Consider the following 15,416-nt stretch of genomic DNA (forward strand, 5'->3'; position numbering starts at 1 on the left):
AAGGAACATCGCTCAGTGCATGGGGATGAGACAAGTTCTTTCCTCTGACTCCATCGATGTCTTCTCTTTACAGGTGTGTGCAACCCACCACATTTTCTAGGAGTGGTCTGGCACGCAAAGGAATAGCACTGACTCATTGGGTAAGCTCCTTTTTTTCCCAGAGACCATTGATTCAGAGCTGAAGCCTTGGCCTGGGTCACGGCTGTTCCTGCTGCTCTGGGATGACGTTGGCATTCCTTCTTTTGTATTAATGAAGGCTCTCTGAAACGTGTACCCGAGGAAGGAGAGGCTTGAGTGCCCATGATGGGACTGCCCGGTTTCACTCTAGAGAAGCCAGCTCTTAGTAGCCTACACACCAGGGCTGCTAAGGCTCAATGGGGGAACCTGGGAAAAGCTGTTTTATTTCTCATCTGTATAAAGCTGTGGACTAAATCATACTGGGGGAACCTGGGAAAAGCTGTTTTATTTCTCATCTGTGTAAAGCTGTGGACTAAATCATACATGCACACGCATTTCTGATTTAGAAAGGGCTCTGGGCTGGGCTGGCCTTGAGCTGGTTGGCACGTCCAGGATGGATGGCAGTGGGTATCCCCGCCGTCCTCACACTGGTTGCTGTGAGGTGTCAGAATCGCTGTGAATGGGACACCCCAGAGTACTCTGGCACAGACTACTGTTAGCCTTCAAACTGAAGCTGCACAGTGAGGGCTGACAGCATGAGCACCCAGTGCGACCATCCAAGCAGGGGCAAGGTCCGCAGGGGAGGAAGGCCACACCCTCAAGCATGGATGCGCATCATGGAGCCCAGCCCGTCTCCCTCTCCACACGCGTCAGCATATCCTGGGCCACTGGGGCAGAGTGGGGAGGGGAGTCCTTCCTTCTGAGAGCTCTTGCAAGTCTCCCATGCGATGGCCGCGGTGGCCCCCAGCATGTAGGAGTGGGGTGGGTGTGGCTGCGTGTGCGAGGAAGGGAGGCCCGGCCTTCTTGCCCTGAGTTGCGGGTACCCTTAGGGAGGACCACCTGACCACGGGTGCCGGTTCCTCAGCCTGTAAGCCCACATGCAGTAGGGTGTGAACTGGGGCTCCTGGGGGACTGACTACATTCAGTGCCACTTGATCCAGGGCATCTCCAAACGGTCACTTCACATTCTTAAAATTTAGAGAGTAATTTGTGAGGCCAAAGGAAAAGTCCTATTCACAAACACATTCGTGTAAAGGATATTTTAATGATGGAGCCGAGTGTCATGATAACAACAGACACTGACTCTCGTGCAGCAGGGAGGGAGAACTATAGGCCAAAGGGTGCCCCAGAGTTCAAGGGGATATGAATCAGTGTGACAAGAAAACAGCTTCATGGCCAGAAAACTGGGGACCAATTGGTTAGACAAAATGAAACAGATTTCTTTTCAAAAGGAATTTTGAAATGCCTACATCTGTGAATTTATATCGTGGACGGGAGTAATAATAGTAGCTCCCCTGCGGGACTGCTGCGAAGGTTTAATGATCTGACACTTGGGGAGAACTTAGGACAAGCATACAGTAAATGCTCAATGCATGTCAGTTTCTGCTGTTGTCTGTGAGGGGGAAACAGTAGGAGGGGGTTGGCAAGTCAATCTGACATGGTGACATCCCCCTTTCCTCACTGCGCCTCCAGTCACCAGGGCACATGGAGGACCCTGTGGGAGACACGGGACCGGGAAGCTTCCTTAACACCTTTTTGTCTGGTTAGAGTAGTGGGCAACTTATCAAAGTGTCTACCATTATGAATAACAAATGATATGTAATAAATGATAATATATTAAACCAATTATTTGTATATATGTTAGTATATCATTATATTAAAATGATATAATTAAATGATAATGAAATAATAATTCATATATTATTCATATGTAAATGAATAATAAATAAAGGCAGTGAGTGTTTATTGAGTGCTTTCTCTGTGCCAGGCACTGGGCCAAGCATGTGCCATGCATCGTGCCATGGGGCTCCACTATTGCAGGGCAGCTGCTGTTAGCATTTCTGCATGACAGGTGAGGGCCTGTGGTTCAGGAGGTGAGGAAACGTGATGTGAGAGAGCTGAGATTTGCAGGCCGGCCAGATGCCTCCCAAGGCCCTGTGCTGTGTCCCCCGGGTATGAAGCCCACCTAGGGTTCTGACAAGCTAGGACGACACAGCAAATGCTCTCCAAGGGGGGCTCATTAAATCCTCACTTTCTGTGAAGCCCAGACTCACCATTTTTTTCAACCGGCACATGGCAACGGGGACAGGGCTTGGTGGTTCTCTTGATTGTCTCTTTGGAGGCTTTGTCCCACCGAGCCTGCTCGGCTGCCTTCTCATCAACTCTGTAGGCCTGAGTAAATCAAGACAAAAGGAGTTGAAATTCAGATCTTTCTATTGGGTTCCTTGAAGAACTGGCACAGCACGGGAACATTCTTAGGGATGGAAATGCTTTCGGGTAAGAAGCTCAAACATAAGCTCACTTGAAAGTGGTGGACAGGTGTGGACACACACAGAGCAGGTCTTTCTTGGCACATGGCCTATGCTTACAAACCAGAAAAGATCACTTGGTTTTATGATGCAAGGTCCTCTCTTTTCTTGTTTTGAATAATTGTGATAAATGACATCTATTAGATGCTTAATATGCAGGCAGGTGATGAACTCTCCATAGACACTTTTTGTTGGGTCCTTTGTCAGGTAACTATACACTGAGTTTAGAAGTTTTTTTTACACTGAGGATTAGACACATCAAACAATTGCCCAAAGCTGGTAAGTCGGAGTCTGTGTAACTCCAAAATCTTTGCTTTTAAATGTTCTTCTACATCTCATTTTCCTTCATTCTTGCACCTAGACAATGGGGAACTCCAAATGCTTTCACAGAAGGGACAGGAACAGGAACAAGGAGATGAAGTCGATGTGACAGAGATGGTGGCAGTGGGGGCTGGGACTAACCAGAGGTTAATTAAGATTGGGCTTGGGAGTCAGCTGCCTGGGTCAAACCCAGCTCCACACAGCTGGGTGACTTTGCTAACATTCCTTTACCTCTCTGAACACTGCCATCAATTACATGGAAGTAAAAAATACCTAGTGCATTGGGGGTATTGAGGATTAAATAATTTCATTACGATTTGTAAACGGGTGACACGTGTTGTTCAGTGATAATATGAAATACCTTGATCTATAAAATGGCAAGCTCTCAAAAATGTTTGCTAATATTATTCATGTCAGAGGACTGAATTATCCTTGACTCTTACCACGAAAAGGAGGATGGATTTCAAAACAGCTGCTGCCAATACTCATTCCGCACCTGCCTCATCATTCAGACTCTATCTCTTCCAATTACTTTGTATTGAATAACATGCAGAAAAAGAACCGATACATTTTTTAATTCATTTCAAGAACTTTGTGGTCTACAAATATATTTCAAAATGTTACTCCAAACAGAACCCCTCCATTTGGCCTCCATAGTGTTTAAAGTTTTTTCTTTTATGCTTTAAAATTCATATGAAATTTGGAACATGAAAATTGTTTTTGTTAACTAGTAATAACTATTCAAAAATATTCCCAGAGCTATTTTTAGGTTAGGAAACTACTGAAAAATAACTTAAAATATCAATGAATGAAGACATCATATCACATGAAATGTTCTATCACTCTGGTATTTCCCTAATAATAATACTGATAATAATACTTTATACACTTATAACATTTTTTGACACTCTGATTTCAAAAACATCAAAATTATTTTACAGTGAGGCTGCTGAGTAGCAAAAAAGTCGGGGTGCTGGCTTCATAGAGCAGTGTTAGCCTCTCAAATGCAAATGCTTGTGAAACCTGAAGGACGGCCACGCAAACTAGCGATGCTCACACACAGGCTCCTGGCTGTGCCGCAGAACCAAACTGCACCCAGCACCGTCACCTCTTGGCAGGTGTTCAAGATGTGGAGAGTGAAAGCAAGAGGTACTGGGCTGGCAGTGCTCAGAAGACAGTACCTTAGTACTCATCCTCTGATCACCGCAGTGCGGTGAGACCCCTGGGTGAGATGCGGAATTTGCTGAGTAGGACCCTCCACCCCAAGTGCAAATCCAACTTTTATCATTTCACTATCAGATTTGAGAAACTTTTGAAATATTAAAATTTTTCAGTCTTGAAGAATGCAGACCCCAAAAGTAAAGGCAGCAAAAGCAAAAATAAACAACCAGGATGACGTCAAACTAACAAGCTTTTGTAAGCAAAAGAAACCATTGACAAAATGAAAGGCAACCTGCTGAATTGCAACCCACATATCTGATAAGGGGTTAATATCCAAAATATATAAAGAGCTCATGCAACTCATTACTAAAAACAGACGAACAAAACACTCAAACCATCTGATTAAAAAATGGGCAGACGACCTGCATAAACAGTTTTCCAAAGAAGACACACAAATGGCCAAAAGGTATGTGAAAAGTTGCTCAACATCACTAATCATGGAGGAAATGCACATCAGAACCACAGTACTATATCACCTCAAACCAGTCAGAGTGACAACTTTCAAAAAGACAAGAAATAAGTGTTAGCAAGGATGTGTAGAAAAGGTGACCCTTGTTAACTTTTGGTGGTAGGAATGTATATTGGTGTAGCCACTATGAAAAACAGTACAGAGGTTTTTAAAAAAATCAACCAGCAGTTCCACTTCTGGGAATTTATCAGAAGAAAATCAAATCACATTCTGAAAAAGATAATTGTGGTCCCATGTTCACTGCAGCATTATTTACAATAGCCAAGACATGGAAATAATCTAAGTATATAATGATAGATGAATAGATAAAAAAAAAAAAACATACACACTCACACATGTAAAGAGGAATATTATTCAGCCATAAAAAAGAAGAAAAATATTTGCTTAATGCATGGCTGACCTGATGGGAAAGTAAGGGAAATCCCTGAAGAATAGAATTAGAAATAGAAAATCTTCCTGGCTAAGGGAGGGATCTAGGGTTTGCTGTGGGCTATTTTCCTTGTCCCAGGCTGTCCAGAGCCTAGGTCATCATAGATCCTGAGAGTATAGGGAGAGACAAAAATGGGCCAGAGCAGGGTGGAAGGTGGAATCAGATTTTGCCATTACACAGAGATGACCAAGACTCCTGAAGGGATGACATCCTTAGCTGGTGAACTACAGGGAAAAACCTTCCTGGAAGAGACAATCGATAAAGATATGTGCTGGTTTTAGCTTTGATTCTATGGCAGGGCAGGCTGGGGAGAAAAGCTCAGAATTCTTAACCACCAACTCTCATATACAAGAGCCTATGAAAATAATTCATACCATTGATTAACTTAAAAAAAAACCTCAAACCCAAAAGTTAATTTGAAAACTCTCAGATTGGTAGTATACCCAGGGATATGGCTAAAACAAAAATATTTTCTGTAGAATAATGCCATTTAAACAGCTAAACCTCAAACAAATCACAAAAATGAAATTCCAAGAAACTTTGGATCACAATAAAAATGTTACCCAATGCAAGAGAATAAAAGTGAGTGAAAGTTACTGAAATACAAAACTACAGAATCTGACCAGCAAAGGTTGTTGGTATTGTAATAATGAGATACAGAGTAAAAAATAAATATGTTCGTTATACTTAAAGAAATAAAAGAGTACATGGAAAGAATGGCAAAGGCATAAGAGACTCAATAATTAACCAAACTTGAAAAAGAAATGCATTTCTTTGTCAATTTTCCAGACATGAATATTAATGATTAAAATTAGAAACTCAGTTGAGCAAATTAGATACAAATAAAGAGAGAATTTGTGAATCGGAAGATAAAGCTGAAGAAATTACATAGCAGATCAGAGAGCATAAAATGAAAAACATGAAAAGGAAATTAAGAGAGAGGGGGATAGAGTGAAAAAGTACAACACTTCTCTAGAGTTCTTGAAAGAGAAGTCAGAGAGCAAGAGGCAGAAACAGTATTCAGAGAGTGGCCAAGAAAACACATATCTACAAAGAAGTTGCAGCTATTCTGACAGCTGATTTCTTAAACCCATGGATACTAGCAGATGGTAGTACAGTATCTTCAAAGTACTGAAAGAAAATGCAGCCTACTTAGAATTCTATAAGCAAAATGAATTTTCAAGAATAAGAATGAATTAGAACACTTTCAGACAAAAAAATACAGTATATTCAGCAGACCTTCATTAAAGGAACACCTGGACAGGATAAAGTCCAGAAGACCTGAGTCACAAGAAGAAACTGAGCAAAGAGAATGGTAATGTATGGGTAAGGCAGAGGAAATATTGACTACAGACTACATAAAACTATCAAAACAATGCTCAATTTGTTGGTTTAAAAAAATCAAGGTAGAAACTAAAATGCTAAACAAGAACAGCATATAAATGAGAGAATCAAGTAGTATTAAGGTGGTGGCATTATTCAGGCTGGGGGTCATTAGATTCTGTTACACTAATATATGCTTAAATTTCTAGGGTCATCAGTAAAAGAAAAAGTATTTTGCTTCTAAACAAGAAAAAATAGAATAAATGGAAAAAACAAACAGAAAATTAGTAAAAAAGAAAGTATAGACATATAGAAAGAAATAGCACAAAATAAAGTGGCAGAAATGACTGCAGATGGTTCAGGAATCACCACAGTGTAAGTAGATTGTAATCTAGAGCAAGACTTGGTAAACCATGGCCCATGGGTCAAGTCTGGGCTGCCACTTGCACTGTAAATATAGTTTCAGTGGAAGTCAGATTTGCTTATTTCCATATTGTCTATGCCAATGGGCAGAATTCAGCTGCAAGCATGTGCAGGAGTGAGGGCTTGTTTCCTGGCAGGCTGTCCACTGGGGGGCATTCTCAGCTTCTAGAGGCTTCCTGCATCCCCTGCCTCTTGGCTCCCTTCACCAACAATAGAGACAGTCAAAATTATAGTAAAATTAATTTCTAATTATCTCATTTACTACTATATGATTGCGATTTACTATTAAAGATGTATTTTAACAATTTCATTTAAAATGTACATGGATATATCTCAATACATGATTATGAAAATTTTGAGAAATAAAAAGCATAAAAAAGGATGAAAGTCATCTGCAATCCTTTATTAGTTATAGTCACTGTCCATATTTTTAATCATTTAAAATCATTTAAAAATTCTACATATAGTATGTATATATTTTTTGTAATCCAATTTTCTCCTTTAAAGTATATTGTGAACATTTTCCCATATCACTTATAAGTATTATGTGTGTGTGTGTATAAAATTTTAATTTTCACTGGATTCCAGCATCTGAATGTGCCCTAATTTACAATTAATCAGATTGCAGGAAATGTGGGTGACTCCTTACCATTCTAAATAATCTTGAGATAAATATTCTTATGGAGGAGACTCTATATATTGTAATGATTCCTCAGCATAATTCCCCTGCGTGAAAGCTTCTGGCCCTGGACCTGAGCATATGTAAAGGGCCTGTTACATGTTGTACATGTTGGCAAATTAAAAGTCTTTTCAGCTGGGTGAATAAAATGTTTATTTTGACAAAGGGTATTATGCTCAGCCCAAGAAAAAGATTCAGAGAGTAACTTCAAGAAGCCTCATAGACTATTAATAGTACATGAGTGGAGGGTAATTAAGAACTGGAAATGAGCAGATTCATATTAATACACTTTTTTATTTCAGGGAAGAAAGATAAAATTTTGGCAGAGGAAAATAAATTGTTTTCTCTCAAAATATGAATTTTCTCTTATTTCCTGATCCCCAGAGCATGTAGAACAGCATAGTGTGACTTGGAGTGGACACCACCAGGTACCTACTTGGATTTCTCCTAAAGGGCTGTATGTCCATCCCCAGCTCGAGTTCCTGCATACAGGGCACTGACACACACACCTGGGAGGAATAGTAAACTCCTTGCATAGCCACTTACACACTAGTGTGAACTGAGTTAATGGATCTGCAGGTAGCCGGCAGCATCTCAGTGCAGCAGAGGTGGGTAAGAAGGTTCATTCACAGGGTGGAGGAAGGTAAAGGAAAAAGCCAGAGAAGCAGAATGCTTTTACCTTCAAGCATATGCTCTGCCATTCTTTCCTTAACAGACGCCGTGATTTAAAGAATTTTGCTTATAAAGCAGAACACATCTCTTCCTCATTTTAAATGGATGTACAGTTTCTGCCGCATTGGAAATGTTGAAGCCTTTATTATTCATTCTAGGGGCCAGTTAGGATCTGGAGCCTTGGGCTAAGCATGAATTATGCAAAGGGAGAGAGGGCTTTCCCTGGACACAGAGGGGGAGAAGAACCCTGGGCTGACCGGTGGGGCAGGACGGGGTACTGAGGGGAGGCGGGCCAGGACACGGAGGACAAACTTTTTGGATAGGGTGAATACATCCTGGTTTGCCTTGAGTATTAAACATGTCTTTGAATTCTGGTGCTTTGATATCTGGGGCCTCACTGATACTGGAGGCATTGCCTTCCCAGGGCCAGCCAACTCCTGGGATAAATGACCCAAGCATGCCTTTCAGATGCAAGACGTCAAATCCAGAGCCCACACCCCCAACTGTCTCCTCTCTCAGGCTCCACACTCAGGACCACCATGCCCCTGACTTATCACCCCAGGACCAGGTACCAGACGATGAGGACAGCTCCTGCACCCCAGAGCCCACTGGAATCATTCAAACTAGCCACTCCTGAGCCTGCCTGCCCTGCCTCACTGATTTCTTCCCGTGGAAGCCATACCAACTCTCTCGGAGGAGGCAACTGACTACCTACAACTGAGCAGAGTAACAGTTAGGTTCATTGTATAGACCTTTCATAACTTTGAAAAATTAGAGGTTAACTTGTAGAAGATTGATGAGGTATGTGTGTGTGCATGCATGTGCGGGTGGGTGGGTGTGGGTGTGTGGTAGAGGTTGTGGTTTTAATGCCCCACAGGGCATTAACCAGTTCTGCAGGTAACTTAGAAACTCTATCCCAGCATTCTTGCCCAGTAATGACAATGGCAAGGCATTCTGGCCCCCAGATGCTCACGCGACCAGCTCTCCTGTCCTTCTGCCAGTTTCCCTATAGAATCGATGAGTAAGTCTGTGGTGTGGGCTGACACAAAACTGTCTAGGGATCATGTTGTGACATCCGCCAAGTTAAGTTCACTGTCTGCGATTTGCAGTTCATTCGTGCACCATTTGTCCGCTCTTCTGCTCCGTGCCATCACTGCTGTCCAGCCAGCTCTCACTTCTGCCTGGCCGGCTGAAACTGTCCTTAAGGACACAGATGACCCCAAATGCTGAAGCCAATGCTTTTTCTTTGTCCCTACCATCTCTGATTGTTCCACTGCACCCAACGCTTGCTTCTGTCCTCCTTAACAGAACAGGGTCACCAGGAAGACCCACAAGGGGGCCCCTGCCCCATGTCAAAGTCATTCTTGTTGCTTGCTAGCTTCACCCAGGTGGGTCCGTGTGGAAGGAGGGGAGCCCACCTCACCACAGCTGCTCTGATATTGGGGCACCAAGAAACAGTTCTGGAACATCCTGCTGGCGGGTATCTGTGCCCAGGCCACTGTTTGTGTTAGACCTTCGACTATCAATTCCCAGGGGAAAAGGGCTGTCATTAAGCCCTTTCCTCTGAGGTGAGCACATCTTTGCTTAGCATCCTTTAGGAGCATCCTTGAAAATGATGTTAAATCCTTCTGGAATGATCGCAAGCAGAGGTCAGACCCACTGCTTTGGGATCACTCAGGGATTTTTAAGAACTATAGAATCTTGTGCTGACTCCCTGGAGATTTGGATTCAGTAGGTCTTGTGTGGGAGTTCTGGGGGACTGTGAGGTGCAGGGTGGAAACCATCTCAGTTAGTTGGAAAACTTACCCTGTTGTGACAGCTTTAGTCATTGAGCTATAAAGCCCTGCCTTGGTATCGTGCTGCCGGAGGTGAAGGCCCTGCTGATTCAGCATCATCACCCTACAGGCAATTAGCTGTGGCTCGGAGAGGGCACTGTAACAATTAGGTCAACTGTATAGACCTGGGTGCCTGCTTACCGTTCACTCACCATGGGAAGGAATGTGTGTGTGCACAGTGGGGGTGGAAGTGGAATGCTACAAGTCTCTCTTCTTACATATTTGATGGCTAAAAACAGCAATTTCCTATATATCTTCAAAATTCTCCCAACAAGGTCAAGTATGGGCAAGAGAGTCAATCTGTGGCTTAAGAAGGACCACGGTCTTTGTTTACACAATGACAGATTTTAAGCAAACATTTAGAGGCATCTGTATCATGAGGCTTTCAGTGCAGAGCTTTGGAATCATCAGGCCTGGGTTTAAGCCCCAGGTTCCCCCTGCTTGCTGGGCCGCTGTGGACGGGCACCTGAGCCCAGGCCCTGCTCATCTGTGTGATGACCACGGTACGTCCCTCACAAGGACTGAGGTGAGCCAGTATGATAAACACACAAGAGTTTGGCACAGAGCCTGCTACCCCCCGAATGCCATCTTCTTGTTTTCTATGACCATAATAATTATGATTTTTGTCTCTGTCATCATTGCCATCAACATCATCATCATCTGATTTTTGGAGATGGGAGCTTCAGACAATGGGAGTTTGCATGAACTGACAAGACTATGGAAGGCCAGAACTGGCTTTACATCTCCTTAAAAAATACAAGTAAACCGGTGTCCTCAGAGAGGTTTTCACACCTAGGAGATGCTGTCAATATATTTGTAAGTTAGAACAACCTCACTGGCTGTTCATATACATGTTATCTTCCCTGCTTTAGGAAATTTATTTGTGACATCTGTTTAGCCAGTAACTGCACAAGTATATCTTGATTCTACAAGTCAGTTTAAATCTGTTTTCCAAAAAAGGATCAGATTGCCAGTAATCACTGAAAATACAGTTGTCTTAATTCAGATGTGAATGTTTTCAGGTGAATGCCAGTTTTGAGGTTCACCTTTCTCTTCAAAATTGAACCCCCAGATAACACTCACTTGCCACAGAATTACTGAAAACTCCCAGCTCAGCAGAGCGAGACCTTCCCAGCCTTGCTGGGGTCACAGCCAAGGCAGAAAGAAGTCCTGGCTGAAGGCCCGTGACTGTGCACAGGCTTCCCCATGCTGGTGACTCAGAATACTGCATCCCCTTTCAGGCTCAGATGTCAACAAATGTTCTCACAGTGTTCTGAAAACTACTATCTCTTTTGGGGGAATACATGTATATTATCAATATATAATTATATTATATTATATTATATATATTATCAATATATAATTATATATAATAATGAATCGGTATATATTTATGGTATATATATCTCTATAAATTCAGAAATAACTCATTGAAGTGCTAGGATGTAGTGCATTGTCTGCCTGAGGGCTGGGTAGGCTGCTAAGCTGCAATCTCTCCATTCAGTTCCAAGCTTCCCAAGCCATGCTTTCAAATGAAATTTGAAAGAATATTTTTGATGATGACAATTATTAGCGCCATGTGTACCAATGTGTATGGCTGTTGGATTAGGTCTTGTATGATATTGTCCCAAGGGGCCTTAGCTGCTTTATAGATGGGGAGGGAAGTAAATGCTTATTAGTATAGTTTGAGATAGGTGGGGAAATGGAACAACATAAATATTAAGTAGCAAAATTATTAATAGGTATCATTTGTTGGGAATTTTAAAGTGCTTTGTGTCCAACTGTTGTAAATTGATGAATGAGAAAAAAATTTATACTTGAGCAAGGAAGATAAGCTAACTTTTTGATAATGGCATGGCTTGCTTAAGTCAGTAATAACTAATATTATTAATACAGACAGGATTTTGAATATGGAATTATCACTAATGCAAAGAGGATGCCAGAGCAGAGTACAAAGCTTGTCCTATGTGTAAAGTGTAGCTATTCTGGCACAAAGCAGACTATTATTTTGGCTAGAGCTGGCACAGAAATCTACTCATTTAGTAAACATGTGCTGGGTGCCTATGATGCACCAGGCACTGTCCGAGGTACTAGGGCTGTGTTAATAAACAAAAGGGATGACAAACGACAAGCAAACAAATCCCGGCTCTTGGTGCTTCCACAAGCAGAACAGTGGGTCTGCGGCTGCTGGGGGCATTAGTACCACCTGAAGGGCTCGTTCAAACACAAATTGCTGCCAGGCCTCCACGACAGCCCTGCCCAGTTTCTGAATCAGTAGGTCAGGGGTGGGGCCCCAGATATTGTGACTTGACACGTTGCCCAGTGATGGTTGTGCTGCGAGTCAGCGGAAACTGCCTTTTAATAAGAACTGCTCACTGGATGTTTGCATACGCTACAGTCAATAAAGAGGGAATGAATTTTGGGTGTGTGTATGTTCTAGGACAAGGCATTTCAAGTGTGTAGGTCTAGTCTCACCAGCTGGGTGTAACCCTGCAGGGAGTGTGTGGCCTGGGATGAGGCAAGGACAGCCTTGTTCAGCTCACACTGTGACATGTCAGGTTCTGAGCTAGGCCTCACGTGTGCATTATTTCCGTAAATCTTCCTGACTTAACGATGTCATACTGAGATTTTATAATGTCACATGAGGAAAGTGTGGCTTTGGCAGGTTACGTAATGCTCTCACTGATTAGCACAACTGATGTAGCCGTCAGGGTTCTCCACAGGAAGAGCCAATCAGATATATGTATGTATGTATAAAATATGTGGATTTATTTTAAGAAATTGGCTTGTGGAGTTGTGGGAGCTGACAAGTTTAGTATTTGCAGGGGTGCAGGCTGGCAGGCTGGTAACTCAGGCAGAGTTTCTATGTTATAGTCTTGAGGCAGAATTTGTTCTTTTCCGGGAAACCTCAACCTTGGCTCTTAGGCCTTCACCTGATCAGATGAGGCCCACCCACACCGTGGGTGATCTCCTTTACTTGAAGTCAACTGATTGTAGATGTTGACCATATTGAAAAATACCTTCACAGCAACACCTAAACTAGTATTTGATGACAGAACTGGGCTCCGCAGCGGGTAGCCTTATAGCTAGTCACGGCTGAAACTCACTTTTAAGAGCAGATCTGTCTGACTTCAAAACCATCCCATTGTGCCTTAGATTCCTCACAGAACAGGCAGATAAGGGGTGCACAATGAGTTCTTGCTGAAAGAAATTAAATGTAAGCTTGGAAAAGAACAGCGATACATTTAAAAGTGCTTTACCTTTGTGCTTGCCTCCGACAGGCGGTAATTGAACAGTGCACGTGACCCGTCTTCCCACCAACGGCCACTCCCTCCTGTGGATGACCGTATATACTTCCCCCAATTCTGCTCCGTCAGGGCATGAAGGGTTTACTTAGCAAGGCCCCACACTGGCACTTCACTCAGGGACGCTCTTCAGTGACAACGGTCCTTTGAGTCTCCTGCCTCTGTTGCCGAACCCTCCCTTTTCCCTGGGGCGTCTCATTTTTGGCCACCATTTCTTGCAAAGAAGTATGTTGTTTCTCATAAGGATCTAGCGCCATCTGGCGAGTGAGAGGCGCTCTGCAGCTGTTTCCCTTCTGCTCTAAGAGGAAATGCTGCTTCCAAGGGCTTATATCTCCTTGAGTAGAGATAAAACAGGCTCTGCTGTGTGTGTGTGTGTAGGGTGTGTGTGTGTACAGGTGTACCGGGTGTATGGATGTTGTGTATTGGGGTGTGTGTGTGGTGTACATCTGTGTGCATAGGGTGTGTGTGAAGTGTATGTGCTGTAGGTTTGTGCTGTGTGTGTATGGGTATGTGAGAGTGTGTGGTATAGGTGTGAGAGCGGGATATGATTCTGTAAAGGTGTTTTTCACACCTCCCAGTTGCTCTAAGAGGTTGTTTCTGATACAGGATATAGGCCTGTCAATCAGGGTGAGGGGTTTACATTTAGCCCTTTTCTGAGCAGTTGGACTCTCAAAACCCCTGTGGATGCAGAAGGCGGAGGGCCATGGGGTTTGCAGCCAAGTTTGCCTGCTTGGGATGGTGCTGCCGGGGGCTGCTCAGGGCCGGAGGGGCTGGTTGAAGGCATCTGGGTGGAGGGCTGACTCTGGCCGGGGCCGAGGAAGGACGGCTCAGGGAACCAGGCAGGTTGTGCCTCTTAGTGTGGACAGGCTGGGAGGAACTCAGGGGGCTGGGAGGCTCTCTAGAGAGGGGAGAGGCTGGTGGGAGCGGCAGAGCCCTGGGGAGGGCAGCAGCTGTGGGGTACAGCTGGCTCTTGCTGGGGAGACAGTCCCAGGAGGGAGGGCAATGCGTCTGAAGGGCCAGGGGTTCTTGGCGAGACAGCGACCTGGGTGTGTGTGGGAGGGTGTGCCTCCCGGTCTGGGGTGTGTGTGCGTGTGCGTGTGCGTGTGCACTCCTGCATTTCCCTCCCTGTGTTGGCTTTTCATTTTCTGTCTAACACCTATTGGTTTTAGCAGCCGGCCTTAAAAACACCCAAAGCCCAAAGTTTTACCACTCTGTGGTACTTTACAACTTATAAAATGCTTCACATATATTCTCATTTCATTATTTATAGCTCAGTAGATCTTACAGGCCCCACGTGGCAGGTGAGGAAAAGTGCTGAGAATTTGAGTGACTTTCCTGGAAGTGGAGGAAATCATGACTAGTTCTTTTGAGTCCCAGCCCAGGGCCAACCTCTCATACACGCTCAGTGCCCTGGTGCTGTCCGCTGCACTCATTCGCTCCTGTCCGCTGGGTGGCAGGCGGAGGGTGCCACTGTGTTTCCCAGAGCCTATCACAGCCAGTGTGGGCTGCACACCCACTATAAGGGGGATCCACAGTCAAGGATTTAAGTGAAGTTGCATCAATAAAGCTGCTTTACTTAAACCAACAAGTGATTCAGGAACTACATTACCAAATAACTGGGGACCTAGCCCTCCAGGAATAACAAATTTCACCCACTTGGGGGGCTGCATTTTGTGTAAAAGCAGGAAATGGCTGTGAGAGAACAGCAATGAGATACAGAGGCAAAAAACGCACGCAGGCATCCAGACTTTGCTGAGCCGCTGCTGTTCCCTGTTCCACGAGGGAGGCACATCTCCAGGCCTCAGGTCCAAGTCCCAGGAGGCTGGGGAGGGATCATGAGTAAAGGGCCACCTATTGGATATTATTGATTTTGTGTCTTTATCATTGGCTCTAGCCCCTCCGAGTCTATGCATCCATCCCCTTGCTGGCTGAGCCCCGGTGAGACGCCTGACATGAACCTGTCATCTCTCTGTTTTTGCTCCCAGGGTTCCTCATCCAGTGAACGGCACCACTGTCCACCCAGGTCAGAAATCCGAGCATTGACACCTGCTCCTCCTTTCCAGCCTGTCTTCCAACACACTGCCGAGTCCATGGGTCCCACCTCAGACCCACCACCTGACTCTCCCTGCTGAACTTGTCAGTGACTGGTGTGTCCCCCATCTTAGCCCTGATGGTGGACCCTCTGTTGCACTCAGCCCCCCACCCTGATGCAGGTATGGGTTTCCCCAGCTGCTGGAGATTTTGGCCTCTGA

At 44.2% G+C, this 15,416-nt stretch overlaps 1 protein-coding gene across 4 annotated transcripts in view; it reads right to left on the reverse strand.

The window, feature by feature from the left end:
- Positions 1–15,416, reverse strand: part of PRKN (parkin RBR E3 ubiquitin protein ligase) — a 1,215,897-nt gene that overhangs the window by 3,061 nt on the left and 1,197,420 nt on the right. For all 4 annotated transcript variants that reach the window (XM_073219865.1, XM_073219867.1, XM_073219864.1 and 1 more), the window contains one exon: positions 2,232–2,349. In XM_073219865.1, the coding sequence (XP_073075966.1) occupies positions 2,232–2,349 (118 nt within the window). The remainder of the gene's footprint in view (positions 1–2,231; positions 2,350–15,416) is intronic.

Source organism: Manis javanica, chromosome 13 (genome assembly GCF_040802235.1).
Source record: "Manis javanica isolate MJ-LG chromosome 13, MJ_LKY, whole genome shotgun sequence".
NCBI classification, from domain to species: Eukaryota; Metazoa; Chordata; class Mammalia; order Pholidota; family Manidae; genus Manis; species Manis javanica.